Below are 22,039 nucleotides of genomic sequence, written 5' to 3'. Positions count from 1 at the left end.
AGACTCAACCTCAAAACTCAAAAGAACAGATAATGACTCCTCTGTTTCACCACTCACGCCACCCTGTCTGCGTCGCACCAAACGACAAGCATCACAAACACCGGGTATCTTCCCCTTCATCTGGTCCACATTCACCGCTACCCCAGTAATCACTCCTTTCAATGGCACCCTGTTCTTGAGAAAGAAACAAGTCATCACTCTTGTCCCCATTCGTGTGGCGCGGAGCTACCGCTCCCTCTGACTGACAGAAATACAAATAATTATCACAAGCCCACTTCGGGTTATCTACACCGACTACACAGCACCCAACTCCGTTATCACCCACCCTGAAACCACATATGGATCAGCCAAAAAGCAGGGGCCTACTTTCTCCAAAAATGTCACTCCTACTGTAACAGACTCATATTTATCCTGAACATCTGTACAAGGCTCAGGCTCCAAGAACCTCACCAAACCTGGTACCAAAAACTGGGCCACCTCTGGTAATTAGCACTCATTTACTTCCATTTCGCCTCCAGAACTGGATCCAGTGTACGGCTCACTCTGTTTGCACTTGCTACCAGCCTTCTTCCATCTCCCATCTCCCTTTTTTTCGCCATCTTCAATTTCACCCTCTACCACACTCACTCTCTTCAACCACCACCCCTCTCTTTCCCTCCATTCTTCCACCGTATTCCAAAAATATGTCCCCATGTGATAATATTGCACTTCTCCCAACATACATCTAGTTTTTATCCTCTCATGGGACTCACTTTCCTTCTCCCTTGATCAAAGTCTCCATTCCTCTCCTTCTTCTCAAAAAAATACATTTTACACTGCAGTCTTAATTTTCAACCAGTAGGCAGAGATGGTTTAGTTCATCCCACCACATAATATGTTTGTCATCTGACAGTAAATAAAGTACCTCAACCTACTAAACCTTTTACCAGTCCAATTATATCTGATTATATTCAATCACTGATTAGCCTACTTCAAGGAAGGGAATAAGGAAGGATGCTTTTTCAAAGTATTTGAACAAGGCCTCAGTAGGTTTGAAGATGAATCCCACCAGTCATACAACAGAAGCAATCATGGGAGAATATTTGTAGAGGGATGGAAGATTACTTTCACTTGACTCTGTCTCACACACCTACAGTACTTTCAGTAATGATACTCCAGCGTCTTCAGGGGTAGACCAAGCTTGAATCAAACTAATCCTTCATCTGTTCATCCTATACCTGAGCCACGATGCCTAGCTGTCGGAAGCTCTTAACTAGGTGGGATGCAACACTATCCCCTAGGAAGCGCACATCATTCCACTTCTGATAACACAGCAATTTTGTTGGGTACCCGACCGGGACTCAAACCTGCGTCCAAACCACTGCACCATCAGGTCCTCTGGTGTTGAACGAAGGAGGCTGTAAAACAGTATCGTACTGTTCAACTACTGCTATTTGACAGCATTCTTGTATATTATAAGGGTGATGCTACATCAGAGAACAGCATCCTCACACTACATGTGTTGTAATTCATTCATTCATTCTATCAGCAGGACCTCGGGATAGCTTGCCCAAACAGTGAGCTGGACAATTTCATTTTCTGTGTGCTCTGTCCTGCAGCTCACCCTGTTAATCAGATTGCCTCGCCAACATCTACCAACGTTAGTTTCCTCTGAATTGTATTTTCACAGAAAATTGGTCATTAACATATGAGAAACTCATAAGAGTTTCTGCACAGCCTGTCTATGATGCTGTGTGGGAAAGTTCCAACCAGTGAAGTAGACATAATTTGATAGACTACAATGAACAAACCTTCCAAAAGTCTTTCAGTATTAAGTCAAACAAATTCACTCCCATGACATGCTCACATGATACATCTATAATTTTGAGAAAGAACAAGGTCATTGTCAGCCTGGTGTTCCAATCCTAGAACCATGGAAAACATGTTTAATTGTCATATCAAAACACAGATTCAAGCCAAATCATGTCTCCTTCTGTTTAATTTCATCTGGTTTTAATTCTCTGGAAAATAATTGTACGTTGGCAGATTTTCATCCAGTTTGGCCAAAACTTTCAATAACAGCAATTTATTAAACATAACTATGCTGATACCATATTATTGTTTTCCTTTTACTATGTATTCATGGCATATCCTACTTTTATTTTTTAAAAGCAACACAATTTAGCTATCAGATTGGTCATGAGTATCATAAACAATTTGGTTCATTTACAGTATTTTATGTTTATTATTTCCATAATACAGAGAGGCTAGTTGTCTGCCAAGATAATAATGGAAATGACGACTAACATCCTGAGTCAACTACATGGAAGTGGTAAAACTCCTCATCTACAGCATGTCAACGTTCAGAATCTTGTGCAGGTCTCACCAACTTGAGATCTGATAATAGAGTTTTACTTGGAAAACCTCTAACTGACGAGACAATCGACTCGTTTATTAGGCTGTTTTTCTGTAACCAATATCTTTACTACGGTTACAAATCCCAGTGAAAACCAGGCATTCCTTGGTGATGAGTTCATGAGGTAAATCTTGGAGCTGAGATTCATAGGCCTGTGTGGTTCAGATGTAGTCCAAAGGGAGGAGCAGCCTCAACAACCACAAGGGATTTGACGTGCATGTTGTCATCTTTCCTCCGCCCACCCATCTCATTCTGCCCCATTTACTCTTCATGTGGATGTGGTCTTGCGGTCTAAGTAGATGATGCTTGTCTGTCTTAGTAGGTTCAGGAGAATGGGGACGTTTGAGAACATAGGGGCTTCTTTCATGATTATGTAAAAACAAATGATAATATGGTAACTAACAATGACTAAGTGTATGTAGGTGTACTGCCTAGGCAGGATGTGGTAAGAAAATCAGAGAGAGATGGATTTCTGTCCACTGGACTTTCAGTTTGTCAGTTTTGCCATGACACATATTCCAGGTTCCTTAGTGTGTGGTCTTCTTTGGTGTCTTGCCAAATTTGGCATCAAACCCGAGACCTTAAAATGAAAAAGCACATGATACAATTAAGACAGTAGAGGTGTCTAGTCATCTCATCAACCAAAAAGAGACTTCACTACTAGTTGAGGCCTATGAGCTCTAATGGAACATCTCCATAAGCAGCTGAAGAGCAGCTCAGCATTTCAACTACGAGGTGAAGCATAAAGTTACTACAGACACATGAGCACATGGTGGAGGGAGATGGCGAGAGAGAGAGAGAGAGAGAGAGAGAGAAACAGAGAGATGGTCACAACATCAGAGAGATATTAAGAGTTAACAAGTTAATGTTGTTACTCACCAAGGAACACCAGGATAGTGCCGACCCACTGCATGGTGTTGAGGACGTTGCCGAACAGAAGGACAGAGCCCAGGATGGTAAAGAACTTCCGTGTGGTAGTGACGATGGAGCAGGTGAGAGGGCCGAAGTACACCACAGTCATGAAGATGAAGGTCTAAGAGAGGAAGAGGAGTGAATGACTGTTACTATAAAAGACCCACTGCAATGAGAATGAGAGCAAAATAGAGAAAGACCACTGTAAACCACATACTGGCACTTAGCCATAAGAATCACACGCATGTGAACCAATTCAAATGTAGAATGTGATTTGCAGACATGGAAATGTTTTCCTTTTAACACACACAGTCACACCCATGTGAGACCCACCTGGCCTAAAGCACTAGTTATTCCAAACAAAAGGATGTTCCAGAAGATGCTGGGGTGACGGTCTGTGAAGCTCAGGAAGTCCCATACCTCACCTGTCCACAACACCCCTGAAAGAAAAACACATGGGATAATTTACTGAAAGTGACACAATTCAGCATAAATTTATTTATTTTTTCATGCATGTAACAATTGCTTTTTATTTTTAAATGTAACCTTTATTTAACTAGGCTGTTTGATTCTTATTTTTTAATCTCAAGTTAAAGGATTGGTTAGCCTTTTCTTCTGCTACAAATGGGGGGAGAAGTCAATTAATTATTTTAATTGTTTTGGAATCAAACCCATGCTGAGATTTGGTTCCATGACTTTATGGTGAAAATGCCTCAAAATCAACAGTGGGTTAAGGGCTCCCCCTACTGGTACAGGGCAGTAACAGCAGTTTGATTGGGTTGAATAGAACTGGGGAAGTGGGGACTGCTTTGGCCAAAACCGAAAAAAAGTTTTTTGATAAAAGTAAGGCTGTAGAAAAGCATGAGATTTGGACACTTAGACTGAGAAGGAGGATCTGAGATGAAGATATTTTATTGAATAAATAATGGTGTATTTAGTAGAGACGGGGAGTTGGCAGAGATAGATATACAGAAGAAACACAAAGCAGAAAGATCAAACAAAGTGTATATTTTCACACTAGTGAGGGACAACAGGTGTCTCACCTAGTCCCAGCACCAGGGTGGACCACATGTTAATGTTGAGCATCATGTGGTTGGCACTGGTCTGGAAGAGATTCCTCATGTGGTCCTGGGCCACACCAGTCAAACCGTCCATGGTCAGAGATAGCAGCTAGGATACAAGGAGAGAGAGAAGGTCACATTTACAAACCCACAGAGGCACAGACAGCAAATACACATATAGGCAGAGAGAAACACAGACGAGGTCACAGAGATAATACCACAGGCAGATGAGGACAGTTACACTCACCAACAGGATCTCCCCGAAGCCGAAAGCAGATTCTGTGGAAGTGACACTCTTGTTGGGTTTATAGAGGAACAGGGCCACTCCGCTGACGATCAACAGCACACACAGGTACTTGGCCAGTGGGTATTTCTTCCTCAGTACAAATACACCCAGAATCATCACTGTAGAACCAAAGGCAAAGGGATGTGAGGGGCGGTTATCAGCAGCAACCATCACTGGTCTATTAGGTTGATGTGCACATAGAAAGACAAGTCAGCCACGGGGTAAAAACCATGGCTATGTAGATTAATGGGCTGCACGTGCTCAAGGGATAAGACTGGTCAGTGTATTACTATAGAACACACTAACCTTAGACAGTGTTTACATATTGCAACATACTGGGTGGGACAGAAGACTAGGCTCATGCTAACTTATTGTTAGCATGAGACTTGCAGTCATAGGGTTGTCTACATGGGGAGTCAGAGACTCACAGCAGGGGCATGCAAATAGAATGTATGTTCATTAAACAGGGACACTGAGTTTGGAAGGGCTGATGGGATGTGTAGTTTAAAAAAGGTTAAATATGCGGAAATCACACAGATATATCCTGGTTGCTAGAATTCTAATAGTTTGTCAAACTTCAGTGTACGTGACAAAACAAGCCATGTATAGTGTAAATAATCATTGTACCATACAAAACCCAAAGTAAAAGATGCAAAAACAAAACTTAAGATAGGGAAGGATAGAAATAGTGCACATAGAACAGATAGACCGCTTCTTAGACTGGCTTGCAATGAGAATGACAAATCTATAACTCATATTTCGATGTGAATTTGGTTCGGTCACCCAAAACGTTACATATTGCAGCTTTAAAAATGGCACTGGAAATGCAGATAAGGGAGTCTGGCTGACACTGAAACATGACACACTGCTGCAGTAAGAGGCCATGCAATGAAATAAGGCAAACTAACCCCTCAAACCTGCACTGGTCACCAAGCCAAAGGCTGCATATGACTTGTTAATTACATATTCAGGTGTTGAGAGTGGGGTCAGGATGAGCAATAATATAATTATTACACCTACCTGGGATGGGCTTACAAGACTTCCCCAACACCTGTGACAACAATAGAGAGGTTGTTTAGATATTAAAATAACAAAATATCACAACAAATTATGATGATGACAGCGAGATACTGTATGGGCTGAGGGATAAGACTGACCTGTGTGGGGTAGTTGACATACTGTAGGGCAGAGTTGCTGGATACCATGGCTCCAAGATAAGACAGGGAACACACTCCATAGAGCCAGCTCTTGGTGTGGTCTGGTCTGGAACCCTCAAAAAACTGAATCACTAATGGGGAGCAGGTAGAGAAGAGACATCTATAATACATGGAGATTCAATACCAACAGACCATTCAAACACCCACAGGGGGCAAGATATGTTGGAGATAACTGTGTTGGACAGAAGGTGAAAGGCCACGATTGATGACTATGTGTGGTTTACTCACAGATCTTGGCAAACCCAGCATTGATGATGCATTGGATGAATACCAGCGTTGTGGCATAAACAAACTTCTCCTTCTTCTCCCCCTCACCATACTGTCCTCGGGTACTGGGTAAGTCAGACAAACAGCATTATGACAGTTTATCAGTGCAACCACTCATGTTAATCCAGAGTTAATCCACTTCTTATTACACATATAAAACAGGTGTGACACACAGCAACACACAGGCCTTGATATTCAGCAAGGGAATTATTTGTTAATTAAACTGTGGAGTATCTGTAGGCTATAAAAAGAGAATGAGAGGTGAGGTAGTAGTCTGTAGTAGCTAGTAGTCTGCTCTGGTTGACTACAGATACAAATCATCACTGGAAACAAGATGAGATTCCTCACCCTTGAGTGACATAACATTCAAGACATATCTACATAGGGATATAGTTTTTTGAACATTTTCAGCTCTGTAGAGTTGGCCCCTTCCTACATTCAATAATGACATGAACTTGTTGCATACAGCATCACCAACTAACATATGTGCACAAAGAAACAGCCAATAAAAGCAATGTGCATCAAGAGCCTATGTTTTGAAATCAATGATGTCGCTCGGATGTCAGACCAGGAAACTACTTACATTGTTTCTTGTAATATGCCATAGTAAAAATAACAAACGAAGACTCCGAGGAAACAGACAATGAATCGTATACGCTCGTTCTGCAGTAGCGAGGGCTTCCCCGCTCCCTTTCCTGCAGCCATGCTGTCCTCTAGCTGTCCGGGTATGGAAACCGATACAGATCCGATCCCCGTACCCCTCAAAGCAACGTCCCGCTCCACAATCTCAGATATCACAAGCCCGGAAATGGTGACGCTATAACGTTACCCTAACTGGGCAGACAGTTGCTAATGTGACTGCAGATCAGTCCGTGGTTCCTCTTCAAATATTTAGCTAAATGTCCCTGTTAGCTAGCTGACGTTAGTTAGCCAACGTTAGATTGGTGGGTTGGTTGTTAGCAATTAGCTAAATCCATCATTGTTGTCAATCCAGCTGTCGCAGTATAGTGTTGACTCCGGAATATATGTCCTTATTTGCAGGTCTCTCGTACTAGCAAACGTTACTCCTTTCCCGATCCAGGTTATGTCAAAGGCATCCCATTCAGACAATTTTCCCGGTGGAAAGGATACCGGAGTGTAGTTGTTTTCATTGAGATACGTCAGAGAACAAGCTGGCTCAAAGACCTCAGTGGTTCATTAGGAGCCCTCAACGGATATGCCTGAGTTTGTAGCTACTATACCATTCATTTAAAACAGTGTTGGCAGATGCTACAATTTTATAACTATGCATGAACCATGTGATTTGTTTTCTCATTTGAATCAACTTATATGCAGCATACAAGGTAGCTCGTAAATGTTCTTACTTTTGTTTATGTATCAAAATATTCAGCTGTAATATATATGAGCTATACTCTTTGATTTATTGTTAATTTAAATGGCAGTCTACACAGACGACTATTGAAAACATTTGCGGGGCTTTCTCGAACTTGTCGCGTGTCTTTTTTCGTACTGGGATGTGGATGGATTCTATTGGTTCAAATAAGACAACAAACCACTAGATTCGGCCATTGAAACAGACGGACGAGAGAATGGGCGGGGCTTCTAATCCAGAGACACAGCGACACGTGTGAAGACAAATTTAACAACATTGTAATGCACCACATTTTAGCATTGTTCAATAATCATGACTGAACCCATTCACTATTGGTTTAATGTCCATTTAGTGTTAGTGTCCACTGTCAAACTAAAAACATGTTTAAACAACTTCAATGCTTAAAACGTGAAATTATACAGGAAAGTAATGGAAGAACACCTACATATTGGTGAAACAATGTCATTTTACACCACAAAACAGTAAGGTAAAACGTATCCGAAGCTGGGGGGAAAGACAACTATGTCGAAACGATTCAGACTGTGCCTTTACATCAGAAGAGAGCAGAGGTTCATGCTCATGCATGACACTACATGCATTTCAAACTGATATAGGAACAGCCACTATTGCCATAAACATTGCTCCTCATCAACCTGAGCAAGGGATAGGTCAAGTCACAAAGTGAGTACTCGCTAGGTATACTCACAAACCAACTGTAAAAACATTCTACTAGGCCCTAAATATGGGAAATGTCTATCATAATGAACAATTACTTCACAAACTGATTCAAAAACAATACATTCACCCCCATCAATGGGACAAGAGAATAGAAAGACAAGATCCAAATTCATGATAAACATTGGGACCCAGAAACGGACATACCCCGTTCTGACTTTTGTCTTGACCATTCCCCCTCTTAATGGACACACGCAATCCATGTCCCAAGACTTAAAAATCCTTCTTTAACCTGTCTCCTCCCCTTCATCTTCACATTTGAAGTGGATCATGGCTTTCACCTGGATAGTCTGTCATGTTTTGTATACCTCCAAACATTTACTTATGTATATGAATACATAAGAAAAAATTGAGACATTTTTTTATAAATTGAATACCTGATTTCCCACCAAAATGTCTGAACAATATCTGATTTGATTTTTAAAAATCTAAATTTTTAGAGTATCTTCATTCATTGTCCAACTGTTATATATATTTTTTAACATTTTAACACTTTTGCAGACCCTTGCAAACTTATGGGAATGTTAAATAGACATATGGAAGTCTAATGAACACTTAGGTATTGTGAACAAAAGTTCCATTAACTATATTTTGGGGAAGTGATCCGGAAGCCAAATGTTTTGTTCAGTTATGATCTCCTGCATGGTGTTGATGAAGCACATTTGATGTTGCATCCATACTGTATGTGTATCTTCTTACAGGTTTGTGTGATGGCAACAATGGACATAATCCTAAATGTTTGAAGCAAAGATTATTGTTAAACTATGTGAATGTAATTATTTTTTAATGCAAAATGAGTGTGTCATAGGCCTACTAAGCAAAATTTCCATGAGGAGTTGAGCACTTAGAAATGGTAGATGTAGCTAGCTAGTATACTGACAGAGTCAGTACAATTTCAGACATGCACTATTGACAACTGACTGAGGCCCAATTAACTTGTTCTTCAACTTTCAGTTCAAATGTTCATGAGAATACATAGGTATTGTAAAGGGAGATAAATAATCAGGGTATGAATAACATATTTACTCTCTGGAGTGCACACATACATATGGGGTATGGTAGTAACGTTAGTTGCAAGACGCACCGGTTTGGGTCAAGAACTGCAACGTGGCTGGGTTTTTTCACGCCCAAAAGTTTCCTTTGTGTATCAAGAAGGGTCCACCACCCAAAGGACATCCAGCAAACTTGACACCTGTGGGAAGCATTCGCGCCGACATTGAACACCTTGTAGAGTCCATGCCCCAACGGTGGGATGATGTACATTTTCTTTTGTGTAGGTCACGCATTTTTTATATATTTTTGCGATAAAAAAATATTATATGTGCCTCAGTTGCATACATACACTGGGTGTATTTGCATACATCAATACATTTATATAAAGGGTAGAAACAGGGCCGCAATCAAAAACGCATTTAAAATCAAAACGCATGGCTCTAGATCCCACCGATCAATGCATTTAAAATCAAAACGCATGGCTCTAGATCCCACCGATCAATGCATTTAAAATCAAAACGCATGGCTCTAGATCCCACCGATCAATGCATTTAAAATCAAAACGCATGGCTCTAGATCCCAACGATCAATGCATTCTTTACACTGTTGAGATCATACAGCATATTGATATTGGTAAAGTTCTCGGTCACCTTTCGCGGAGCAAAGACATTTTAGGGACTGGGGAGAAAACACAATAACTCAACAACAAAAATATTAAGGGAAAGATTTGCCCAAATGACATCAGTTTGACCGGCTGTATGGGGTAAAGCTGTGAAAACGACCCAACGTGTTTCTGCTAAGATTTCAGTTCGGTTTTGATGCATTTTTTTGTGTGGTTGAAATACTATCAGCTTTTATGATGAAGACAGCACCTCTACAGATGGTATCTGAGCATAGCATTCTCTCAAGAATAAATCATATTTCTCCACTCCTGTTCCAAATTTAACCCGCCATTTAGTGTATAATTTTACTGCAAGAAATGCTTAATTCTGCAGGAGTTATTATTAAGGCTATGTGAGCGGTTATAGACAAAGTCAGTGCCCAGATTTCACAGTTCCCTTGACATGCCATAGGCCTATTTGAAGTTCCGTCTTGTAACTGTCAAGCGTATAGCGCCTCACAATCACACACAACACGGCCATCATCCTCTTTTACCGCTTCAACAAATCGTTTCCAAACATGACTTTTCTGGTCCTCCCTTCTCTTTGTTTTCAACTCTCCTGTCGTAGCTTTTGTCTTATTGAATTAAAACTTTAACGATGTCCTTTTTGACTCCGTGGATTGATAACTTTTTCTGCCTGTTCCCAAAAATATTGGCGATTGGCTGTGTGGGCTATTTGGCGTGCCTACAGTTAAACCCTGCAGATTAGGTTTATGCACGAATACCAGATAGCCGAAAATAATGAAAGATTAACCTTAATGCAGCCTTTATAAATTGCACAATAATTACACATTTATGGATTTTTTAAAAAGGTATTATTTCTCTTTATTCAACTAGCCTGCCACCCACCACACAATATTTCATGACTAAACCCATCCACCCCGCAGATAGAACCGCGGGGACTGCGGGTTATGAGTCAACCCGGGCATCAATAATTAGTACATCTCTGACCCAAACATTTGTACAATTTATTTACCCCCCCTAACCAAGAGGGCAAGTGACTATCAATGTACCCAGAGCAGCAAGTCCCTCTGAGAATCAGGATAGAACACCAATGACAGATTTGATCCTGATCCCACAGAGAACCCCCTGTAGAGGTCTCTCTTTTTGTTGATCTTAGTTGAATAGATCTGGAGGCTTGTCATAACAGTCCCTGACAAGGTGGTGGCAGCCATCTTGATTTAATCTCCTATTAGGATAAATCCATCCTCATTAGTCTGAAAACAACCCCATCTCCACAGTCACATGGTGGTTGTGTCCTGGAGGGGTCCACTCATGTAGCCCCCAACCGAATGCCCAACGGTCTGGTAGGGGGCAGAGCCTTGACCTGAGCAGCCTGTGACAGGCGAGACTGACAGGCCGCGGAACAGGAGGTCCATGGAGGGCAGCAAGGGCTTGAGCAGACTGACAGGGCAGAAGGCAGAGCCTCCATGTGGAGTGAAATTCACCTTGTTGGGGTCAGGGCAGGATACCTGGAGGAGAGGCTCTCTCTGACAGGGAGACCTGGGGTTGAGGGACAGAAAGAGATGATTAGCCCAAATTATTTCTAATTACACAAAGTCGATGTGTTTCAATACTCACATAGCCTCTTCACACACTACGCGTACTCGCTCACAGCCTTCAGGGGGCTCCCTCTGGAAGGAGTAGGTCTTGTTGGGACGAGGGGAGGAGGAGGAGGGCTGCAACAGGGAGGCGTCCAGAACAACTGGAGAGGGGCACACGGTCTCACAGTCCACAGGGTCTGCACAGAGCAGGAAAAAAATGATTTAAAAAAGGTCCACTATGGTATTTAAGTCATTCATGTCTAACAAACCATCCAACCAATACACGTAGTCAGTCAGGAAAGCTAAGGCCAGCTTCTTCAGGCAGAAGTTTGCATCCTGTAGCTCCAACTCCAAAAGGTTCTGGGACACTGTGAAGTCCATGGAGAACAAGAGCACCTCCTCCCAGCTGCCCACTGCACTGAGGCTAGGTAACACGGTCACCACCGATAAATCCATGATTATCGAAAACTTCAACAAGCATTTCTCAACAGCTGGCCATGCCTTCCGCCTGGCTACTCCAACCTCGGCCAACAGCTCCGCCCCCCCCCGCAGCTACTCGCCCAAGCCTCTCCAGGTTCTCCTTTACCCAAATCCAGATAGCAGATGTTCTGAAAGAGCTGCAAAACCTAGACCCGTACAAATCAGCTGGGCTTGACAATCTGGACCCTCTATTTCTGAAACTATCCGCCGCCATTGTCGCAACCCCTATTACCAGCCTGTTCAACCTCTCTTTCATATCGTCTGAGATCCCCAAGGATTGGAAAGCTGCCGCAGTCATCCCCCTCTTCAAAGGGGGAGACACCCTGGACCCAAACTGTTACAGACCTATATCCATCCTGCCCTGCCTATCTAAGGTCTTCGAAAGCCAAGTCAACAAACAGGTCACTGACCATCTCGAATCCCACCGTACCTTCTCCGCTGTGCAATCCGGTTTCCGAGCCGGTCACGGGTGCACCTCAGCCACGCTCAAGGTACTAAACGATATCATAACCGCCATCGATAAAAGACAGTACTGTGCAGCCGTCTTCATCGACCTTGCCAAGGCTTTCGACTCTGTTAATCACCATATTCTTATCGGCAGACTCAGTAGCCTCGGTTTTTCGGATGACTGCCTTGCCTGGTTCACCAATTACTTTGCAGACAGAGTTCAGTGTGTCAAATCGGAGGGCATGCTGTCCGGTCCTCCTGCAGTCTCTATGGGGGTGCCACAGGGTTCAATCCTCGGGCAGACTCTTTTCTCTGTATATATCAATGATGTTGCTCTTGCTGCGGGCGATTCCCTGATCCACCTCTACGCAGACGACACCATTCTATATACTTCCGGCCCGTCCTTGGACACTGTGCTATCTAACCTCCAAACGAGCTTCAATGCCATACAACACTCCTTCCGTGGCCTCCAACTGCTCTTAAACGCTAGTAAAAACCAAATGCATGCTTTTCAACCGTTCGCTGCCTGCACCCGCACGCCTGACCAGCATCACCACCCTGGATGGTTCCGACCTTGAATATGTGGACATCTATAAGTACCTAGGTGTCTGGCTAGACTGTAAACTCTCCTTCCAGCCTCATATCAAACATCTCCAATCGAAAATCAAATCAAGAGTCGGCTTTCGATTCCGCAACAAAGCCTCCTTCACTCACGCCGCCAAACTTACCCTAGTAAAACTGACTATCCTACCGATCCTCGACTTCGGCGATGTCATCTACAAAATTGTTCCAACACTCTACTCAGCAAACTGGATGCAGTTTATCACAGTGCCATCCGTTTTGTCACTAAAGCACCTTATACCACCCACCACTGCGACTTGTATGCTCTAGTCGGCTGGCCCTCGCTACATATTCGTCGCCAGACCCACTGGCTCCAGGTCATCTACAAGTCCATGCTAGGTAAAGCTCCGCCTTATCTCAGTTCACTGGTCACGATGGCAACACCCATCCGTAGCACGCGCTCCAGCAGGTGTATCTCACTGATCATCCCTAAAGCCAACACCTCATTTGGCCGCCTTTCGTTCCAGTTCTCTGCTGCCTGTGACTGGAACGAATTGCAAAAATCGCTGAAGTTGGAGACTTTTATCTCCCTCACCAACTTCAAACATCTGCTATCTGAGCAGCTAACCGATCGCTGCAGCTGTACATAGTCTATCGGTAAATAGCCCACCCATTTTTACCTACCTCATCCCCATACTGTTTTTATTTATTTACTTTTCTGCTCTTTTGCACACCAATATCTCTACCTGTACATGACCATCTGATCATTTATCACTCCAGTGTTAATCTGCAAAATTGTAATTATTCGCCTACCACCTCATGCCTTTTGCACACAATGTATATAGACTCCCCTTTTTTTCTACTGTGTTATTGACTTGTTAATTGTTTACTCCATGTGTAACTCTGTGTTGTCTGTTCACACTGCTATGCTTTATCTTGGCCAGGTCGCAGTTGCAAATGAGAACTTGTTCTCAACTAGCCTACCTGGTTAAATAAAGGTTAAATATTTTTTTTAAATAACATTTACTCACCTGGCTCTCCCATTCGGCAGGGAGACTGAGATGGGGAGAGTAGAGCTGGGTTCAGGGAACAGGGAGACTCAGATGGAGAGAGCAAAGCAGGGTCGAACGAGGCAGGGGAGGGTTCACTCTGGGTACCACTGCTGCACCTCTGGGCAGGAACTGGGGCTCTGTGGCCATCTGGGACATCCAGGATCTAACAGGGGAACATGGAGAGGGTACGGTGAGGCTATGGGACACTGGTCATTGGAGAGAAATAAGAGCTAATTGGCTGTCACTAGAGGGATCCAGTGGATCCATAGAGGGTTGAGATCATGGATCTAAGCCAGCCGGTACCCAAGCAGATAGGCTGTATTTAAATATGCTCACCTTGTGCTGGTCCTCAGGTGTCTCTGACACAAAGACACCCTCCAGCTCCAGGTTCAGACCTTCCACACTGCGCCGCAGCCGAGGGGCCAACCTGCTCAGGGGCACCGTCTGGGGGGGGGGGGGGGGGGGGGGGTCACCAAGGTCACATGAAAATGGAGCACAGGAGTGTGTATGGTCTGATTTGATCTGTTCCACACAAAGGGGCTTGAGTGTGAGGGTATGTACCAAAGGCCATGTAGCTACGCGTATGAGTACGAGTTTATTCCTGTCAATGTGCATTCCTGTCATAGCGTGGCGATGGTGCAACCAGGCAGCTTGATGACACCAGCTCCTAAGAAAAGCAGTGCTGTTTTTCTGGCCCTGTTGCTAACGTCCCTCTACTCTGCCTGAGAAACTCAGGAGGCCAACCATCAGTGTTCTGTGTCAGTGAATACTCCCAACACCTCCTGGGTCCCACTGTCTGCATACATGATCTTACGTTACAGTCATCCAGGGGACATTCAAAATCAAAAATAACATTTTAAATTCAAGTAAACAAGTTGCAGTATAAATAAGGATGGGCTCAGAGTACAGATCAAATCCACAGTATTATGGAGAGGGCTGTATAGGATGTACCTGTGTAGCGCCTGGCACATGGCCTCCAGGTATGGGGTGGTGGGGACGCTCATATCCCCCAGAGGGAGGGGCGTGTCGGGAGCGCTTCTGCAGCTGGTGCTTGAGCTTAACCACCTGAGGCCAAGTCATAGAGGGAAAAGGACTTAGAAGAGACGCTCGTCTTTCAGAGGAAAGAATGAGGGGAGGAATATTCAACAGGGAGAGAGGGGTGTGACTGGACGAGTCTCTGCAGACAACAGGAGAGTAAAAATAGTCCCATCTCTGAGTTTTACTGGTGTATTGTGAGAATGATGTTTGATTGACAAGCTCCTGGTTAAAGGACCTTTTTTAGTAAACATTTACATTCAAAAGTACTCACATCCCTCAAGTGTTCCGCACTGCCCCATGATGCTGAGCGTTTGTGTCCGCCAACACTTCTTCTTCCCCGAGTCTCCTCTGCCCAGGAGCTGGGAGTCTATGGAAGGAGCAGGGTTGTTATTGTAACCAGCCACACGTTGCTTATACAACTCTGCACACAACACACACTTTCTGAAAAACTAAACTGACTTGAAAATATTTTTTTGCTGTGGAAACTTTGCAGATCGGATTGGAGTCAGACAGGATTATGTTCTTGTCGATCATTTAACGACACAACTGGTAGCTTTATCTACGAGTTCTAAGATTGACCTTTCAGTAGAACATTACAGAGCAGTGAACCCATTTTGCTCTTCTCTCGCTGTACAATTGACACCTATGGAAGTGAAACATCACCCGAGCTACATGATTTGACTAGAGTACAGAAGTGGTGCACTACAGCTGTCAGGCACACCTGCCAGCTACACAGCTGTGCAGAGGCAGACGAGGAGTAAACCACTGTTGCTGACAACACCCCCTACAAAGGAGTAAAACAAAAACCACAGCAATGCAAATACACAAGTGACACACGTCAGCTACAGCAAAAAAAAAGACTACAACAGCACAGACACAGTTTAACATTAGTACACAAAACATGTAGACCGACAGCTGCATTCACACAGAATAGGAGACCGCCACAGAGTTTAGGTAATCAACATGGTGACATCCTGTGCTGTCCCTCCTTCATTCATCACAACTGAGCTCCATGTCTTCAGATGCAGGAGGAGGAGGAAGAAGAGAGAGGACAGTGGAGAGTTCCTACCGACATAGGCCCCACTCCTCTAATGCCCACAAGCCCTGGGGTGAGCGTTGCTGGCAGACGGGAGGATGTGGGTGTGTGGCGGTCTATCTGCTGAGCTGCCCTCCCTCGTCTCCACACTCCTGCTTCACACACAGCCTGGACAGGATCCTCTTGCTGATGGCCAATTTCACCTCAACATCAATTTATTTTTTCCTGTTCTGCCTCCCCCTAATTTAGCTATTTTCTCTGTGCCTCCTCTCCTCCAAATGCAGGTTCCTCTCCAGGTCACGTTTACAGTCTTCTCTCTGGGTCTAGTCTCCTAGAGCTCTCAGTCATCTCACAGAGTTCCACACTGATGTCATGACGCACAGTAGTGTAACAGAGTCGGTCCCAGCCTATAAATGACAAAAAACCTTGATGCCATCTTCCGCCCAATCTGGTGGAGCCTTGGTCAGACATTGTGGCTAAATGTGTCACGGAGGGACAGTCAGTTACCCAACCCTGCCAGTGTAGTGTTACTGCTCCCTACACCCCCCCCTCCCCCTCCTCCCTTCTGACACCAAACATGACCGGAGAGATCACGGGACACAGGGCTATAAAAAGATCCGGTCAAAAGGTGATGGAATGTTCTGGGTGTTTTACGCTTTGAATGCCAGTTCAGCCTCGTGTTTTATTTGATGTAGATTTACTTTTAAATATTACAAAGGGGTTTTGAACCTGTTACTACAAATTGTTTAGATTGGGTATCTCTTTAGTTTGTGTGTTTGTGGCAGAGGGGAACTCCCCATATCCACAAGAAGCTGGTTGTATGGGAAAATGTGGCAGTTTCATTACTGAAGAAAGGAGATAATGGCAGACAATAGGAGACAGTTATATCATCTTAAATAAAGCAGTGAGGGGAGGGGGCTGTATAATGAGGTCGAGAGGGGTCTGTTCTGTACAATAGAGGGCAGGGGGTTTGTTCAGTATAAACTGTGTCAAGATTGAGGGCACCGTGGTGGAGTGTGGTTAGGTTAGACCAGGCTTTGTGCACCAGATTGGGGGGGGGGGGGGGGGGGGGGGGGGGGGGGTTGAGGTTGAAGAGACAGTAGAGGATGAAGAGAACAAAACAACTATATCCAGTTGGCTGCCTTCAACTGCTCCTCAGCTTCAGAATGGAACTGCTAGACACCTGCAGCACCAGCCTCAGATAGCCTCACTGTGGACTTTATATTACAGAATAGGACAAGTGTTTATAACACACATTTTCATAGATTAAAAGTCTGGCCATTATAAGCAACAACGGTGACAAATTGAATGTGCAGCTACAAATGGCTTCTTTTTTTTCTTTTAATAAAAATGTTACCCCCTTTTCTCCCGGTATCCAATTGTTTAGTAGCTACTATCTTGTCTCATCGCTACAACTCCCGTAAGGGCTCGGGAGAGACGAAGGTCGAAAGCCATGCGTCGTGCGAAACACAACCCAACCAAGCCGCACTGCTTCTTAACACAGCGCGCATCCAACCCGGAAGCCAGCCGCACCAATGTGTCGGAGGAAACACCGTGCACCTAGCAACCTGGTTAGCGTGCACTGCGCCCGGCCCACCACAAGAGTCGCTAGTGCGCGATGAGACAAGGATATCCCTACCGGCCAAACCCTCCCTAACCCGGACGACACTAGGCCAATTGTGCATCGCCCCACGGACCTCCCGGTCGCGGCCGGCTGTGACAGAGCCTGGGCGAGAACCCAGAGTCTCTGGTGGCAAGGCTAGCACTGCGATGCAGTGCCCTAGACCACAAAAGCCATTTGTAGGGCGATTTGTAGGAGGCCCTAAAAATGGCTTTTAAGCAATATCAACACAGGCTTGACAAGAGTATATTCCTCTCGGTTTCAGATCTATAGGAGTTAATGGCTGTTAATGTTAAATTCACATTTGGGCTGTGACTGAGTCTGGGGTGTTTACCTGTGTGGCCTTGTCATTGACACAGGTGACTCCTTGGCTCTCTGCCTCCTTGGGCCACCGGCCCTGCAGATATGGTCCAACAATTGTATCCAGGGACAGGGTGCGACGAATGGTCGGCTTTGGGGGGCGAGACTTTCTCCTGTCGCCTGAAGGAAACAGCCAAAAGACATCACATTTACTGATATGAAACGTTTCTGCTTTATACTGTGTGTGTGTGATGAGGTTAATATTTGTAACAGAAGACAGATGCTAATCTTGTATGGAGGGCTGTTTTGTGTGACGGTGCCCCAGTTTGATAGCATATTGGTCTGACAAACTCAATGCTCAGCCTACCGGTGCAACGTAGTTGGAACAAATAGTCACATCATAAAAGGAGGCTCAAAACTACTTTAGCACCAGCAGGAGTTCATAAAATGGCCTCCCCCGGCCCCCACCTCCCCTCGTAGGGCTCGGTGAGCTCGTAGTACAAGTAGGTGTGTATTGGCAGCTCTTTGTAAGTAATCTCTGGCAGGTGTGAGCCAAGCCACTGAGCCTAAAGCAAAGCCCTCCAAAGACATGTTGCACAAGACTGGCAACGATTCTACTCCTGAAACCTATTCCCCAACTCACACCACTTCCCTCCACCATTTTACTGATTAATTTGACTGATTAAATTTGACTGATTAAAATAATCACGATATGTAGCGTATAGTAAAGCTATGTGATGTTTGATAGTTGTCACCAAACCTGATGCGTTAAATAGAAAATGTGCTTCCTCTGGCTCTACCAAACAGCTCAAAGATACAGTGTGGGTAGGGTGGTCTACACGATGAGATTAAAATGGATAAGAGCGAGAATATTTTTATTTGTCAAACGGCATCAATCATGTCACCAGAACAATACCCTCTATCTATTGGAATGGAGCATCAAAATCACCATGCACTTTCATCACCCTGTGAAGTTCAGAACTTATTTCATCTGTAGCCTAATAAACTGCATGGTTTCCCCCAGTAATAATGGGAGGACCACACACACCATATCATCTTGACTCCAAGTTCACTTCAATATGATGGTTATTCAGTGGAGGCTGGTGGGAGGAGCTATAGGAGGATGGGCTCATTGTAAAGGCTGTAACGCAATTAATGGAATGGAGTCATACATGTGGTTTCCTTATATTTGATGTGTTCGATACTGTTCCATTTATACCATTCCAGTCTTTACAATGAGCCAATCCTCCTATAGCACCTCCCACCAGCCTCCATTGCAGTTATTATATCAATATTTGCTAATAAAGGCATTTCCACTAGTAATTCTCACATAATACATTTTACTGACACAAAAAGATCCCACCATTTCAAACAAACAAATAAACTGTCGGCATTTATAAAATTGTACTGAAACTACTTGTAGTGACTTATTTCTTATATGGTACCACTTTAGTCGCATTAATACTCTGGATGGAAACGTGGTTAATCAAATTGTATTAGTCACATGAGCCAAATACAACAGGTGTAGAACTCACAGTGAAATGCTTACTTACAAGTCCTTAAATCAACAATGCAGTTTAAAAAAATAGTAATTAATAGTAATTAATAGTAATTAATAGTAATTAAAGAGCAGCGGTAAAATAACAATAGCGAGACTATATACAGGGGGGTACAGGTGCGGGTGCGCCGGTTCGTCGAGGTCATATGTACATGTAGGTAGAGTTAATAAAGTGACTTTGCATAGATGACAACAGAGAGTAGCAGGGGTGTAAAGGGGGGGGGGGGTGCAAATAGTCTGGGTAGCCAGTTGAATAGATGTTCAGCAGTCTCATGGCTTGGGGATAGAAGCTGTTTAGAAGCCTCATGGACCAAGACTTGCCGCTCCGGTGCAGAGAGAACAGTCTATGACTAGGATGGCTGGAGTCTTCCTCTGACACCGCCTGGTATAGAGGTCATGGATGGCAGGAAGCTTGGCCCCGGTGATGTACTGGGCCGTTCGCACTACTACTAGTGCCTTACGGTCGGAGGCCGAGCAGTTGCAATACCAGGCAGTGATGCAACCAGGATGCTCTCGATGGTGCAGCTGTAGAACCTTTTGAGGATCTGAGGACCCATGTCTCCTGAGGTGGAATAGGTTTTGTTGTGCCCTCTTTACGATGGTCTTGGTGCGCTTGGACCAGAGACCCACAGCAAAACACAAGCTTGAGCAGGGTGGGTGATGGTTGATGCATGGCAGAAATTAGGCTATATTCACTGTAAATCGGTGGTCTGTTTAGAAAAATTGAGGCCAGAGGCTACTGCACGTAAAATAGACCCATGTAGCTAAGCAGTAAAATACTATAACAGATCATCATTATAGATAGCCCACATACCCCTTAGACTAGTGATAGACAGCAATAAAAATGCAAACTCTAGCGACATTCCCACCATAGTGTAATATTTGGCAAGTGACATTATTTGGCACCAAAATGATAATTTTTATTTACCAGTCTTGGAATCTTTGCAGCGCGGTTGTGCTTTGTTGTGAAGCTGGAATGGGACAGTGGCTCGAAGTGGTTGTAGACAAGGGGTGCCCCCCCGAGCCGCTTCACTTCTGCACGACATCCCCCCCCCCCCCAACCCAAGTGCAAAATGAAGGAGCCAAACACTTCGACTTCAACAGGCAACCGTATCAAAGATCACAATCAGTAGTTCTAGCTACCTCTTCTTCAGTTTAAATTAGCCAGTATTTCAATATTTATGATAAGTATCCAACATGGTTAGCTTCTTGCTAGCAGCCAGCCTTCTTTTGTGATGACCATGATTTCCTCCAACTTTTCTCTCGAACTAAAATAAATAAATCTAAAATATTAGCTCTGCATTCAGTTCACAATAAAACTATTAAATGCCCAACCTGATCATCCACCCTTGGCTATTATAACTTAACTTTATGTAAACTATCAGCCTACACAGTTGACAAAATATTGCCAAATCTTGTCTGAAACTGACAACAGCTCAACTAGCTAAATTCTCGTGTCCAATTTACTTACAAGTGGGCGAGGCGAATGACACATCCTTGATCTGGTTGGGTACTGAAAAATACGACTTCCCTTTTATTGGTCATAAACTCTATCTATCAAGGGTCTGCCCTCGAAAGTCATAATGTTCCCTCCTAGTTGATTAAATCTCAAACCAGCAGTGTACACCAGGGCCCCCCACTCCTATGCCTTTGCCCCCACAATACATTCGCACACATTCCTCTTTAATGTTCGAATATTATGGATTAAACTCCTTATCAACACGGATAAAAAAAATATAAAAGCAACATGCAACAATTTCAAAGATTTTAGTTTCTTCATTCATATAAGGAAATCAGCCAATTGAAATAAATTAATTAGGCCCTAATCTATTGATTTTGCATGACTGGGAATACAGATATGCATTTGTTGTTCACATATACCTTTAAAAAAAAGGGCGGGTGTGGATCAGAAAACCTGTCAATATCTGGTGTGACCATTTCCCTCACACAGAGTGACACATCTCCTTCACATATAATTGGTTGGAAAAGTTTCTGGATATTGGCTGGAACTGGAACACACGGCTGTATTTGTCGATCCAGAGCATACCAAACATGCTCAATGGGTGACATGTCTGGTGAGTATGCAGGCCATGGAAGAACTGAGACCGTTTCAGCTTAAAGGAATTGTGTGCAGATCCTTGCGACATAGGGCCATGCATTATTATGATGAAATATGTGGTGGTGGTGGCAGCAGATGAACGGCACAACAATGGGCCTCAGGATCTCGTCACAGTATCTCTGTGCATTCAAATTGTCAATGATAAAATGCAAATGTGTTCGTTGTCCTTAGCTTATGCCTTCCCATACCATAACCCCACTGCCACCATGGGGTACTCTGTTCACAACGTTGACATCAGCAAACCGTTCACCCCCACAACGCCATACACGCATTCTGCACAGTACAGTTGAAACCGGGATTCATCCATAAAGACCACACTTCGCCAGTGTGCCAGTGGCCATGAAATTGAGCCTTTACCCATTGAAGTCGGTTACGAAACCGAAC

At 44.0% G+C, this 22,039-nt stretch overlaps 2 protein-coding genes across 3 annotated transcripts; both read right to left on the bottom strand.

Annotated features, from left to right (window-relative positions):
• Positions 1–1,896: 1,896 nt before the first annotated feature.
• On the bottom strand, positions 1,897–7,644 carry LOC109882219 (solute carrier family 35 member B1). The gene is made up of 9 exons (XM_020474311.2): positions 6,722–7,644; positions 6,100–6,203; positions 5,812–5,942; positions 5,675–5,705; positions 4,616–4,773; positions 4,351–4,477; positions 3,641–3,747; positions 3,275–3,428; positions 1,897–2,975 (listed from the first exon to the last, which is right to left on the bottom strand). Exons 1-9 carry the CDS (start codon positions 6,841–6,843, stop codon positions 2,923–2,925), a joined length of 987 nt encoding a protein of 328 aa, XP_020329900.2. The 5' UTR covers positions 6,844–7,644; the 3' UTR covers positions 1,897–2,922.
• Positions 7,645–10,697: 3,053 nt separating this feature from the next.
• fam117aa (family with sequence similarity 117 member Aa) lies at positions 10,698–20,985 on the bottom strand. Of its 2 annotated transcripts, XM_020474316.2 has the most exons (8): positions 20,465–20,985; positions 18,013–18,158; positions 15,293–15,388; positions 14,935–15,048; positions 14,320–14,427; positions 13,963–14,146; positions 11,481–11,640; positions 10,698–11,402 (listed from the first exon to the last, which is right to left on the bottom strand). In XM_020474316.2, the coding sequence occupies exons 1-8, from the start codon at positions 20,580–20,582 to the stop codon at positions 11,141–11,143; spliced, it is 1,188 nt and encodes a 395-aa protein (XP_020329905.2). In that variant the 5' UTR covers positions 20,583–20,985; the 3' UTR covers positions 10,698–11,140. The 2 variants fall into 2 exon arrangements, with proteins under 2 accessions (XP_020329905.2, XP_031690690.1); XM_031834830.1 differs by lacking the exons at positions 18,013–18,158; positions 20,465–20,985 and adding an exon at positions 16,091–16,544.
• Between the last annotated feature and the right edge of the window lie 1,054 nt (positions 20,986–22,039).

The sequence above is a fragment of the Oncorhynchus kisutch genome, linkage group LG10, assembly GCF_002021735.2.
Source record: "Oncorhynchus kisutch isolate 150728-3 linkage group LG10, Okis_V2, whole genome shotgun sequence".
Classification (NCBI taxonomy): domain Eukaryota; kingdom Metazoa; phylum Chordata; class Actinopteri; order Salmoniformes; family Salmonidae; genus Oncorhynchus; species Oncorhynchus kisutch.
This window is presented reverse-complemented; position numbering and strand designations above follow the sequence as displayed.

What these genes read in the sequence shown, in the direction of transcription:
- LOC109882219 (XM_020474311.2), bottom strand. Translation starts at nt 6,843, where the DNA reads ATGGCTGCAGGAAAGGGAGCGGGGAAGCCCTCGCTACTGCAGAACGAG. An exon ending in ATGTCAACTACCCCACACAG is followed by an intron (nt 5,706 to 5,811) that starts GTCAGTCTTATC and finishes TTGTTGTCACAG; the next exon opens with GTGTTGGGGAAGTCTTGTAA. An exon ending in TAACTAGTGCTTTAGGCCAG is followed by an intron (nt 3,429 to 3,640) that starts GTGGGTCTCACA and finishes TTCCTCTCTTAG; the next exon opens with ACCTTCATCTTCATGACTGT.
- fam117aa (XM_020474316.2), bottom strand. Translation starts at nt 20,582, where the DNA reads ATGTCGTGCAGAAGTGAAGCGGCTCGGGGGGGCACCCCTTGTCTACAA. An exon ending in GTGCGGAACACTTGAGGGAT is followed by an intron (nt 15,049 to 15,292) that starts GTGAGTACTTTT and finishes ACTTGGCCTCAG; the next exon opens with GTGGTTAAGCTCAAGCACCA. An exon ending in ATGTGCCAGGCGCTACACAG is followed by an intron (nt 14,428 to 14,934) that starts GTACATCCTATA and finishes CCCCCCCCCCAG; the next exon opens with ACGGTGCCCCTGAGCAGGTT.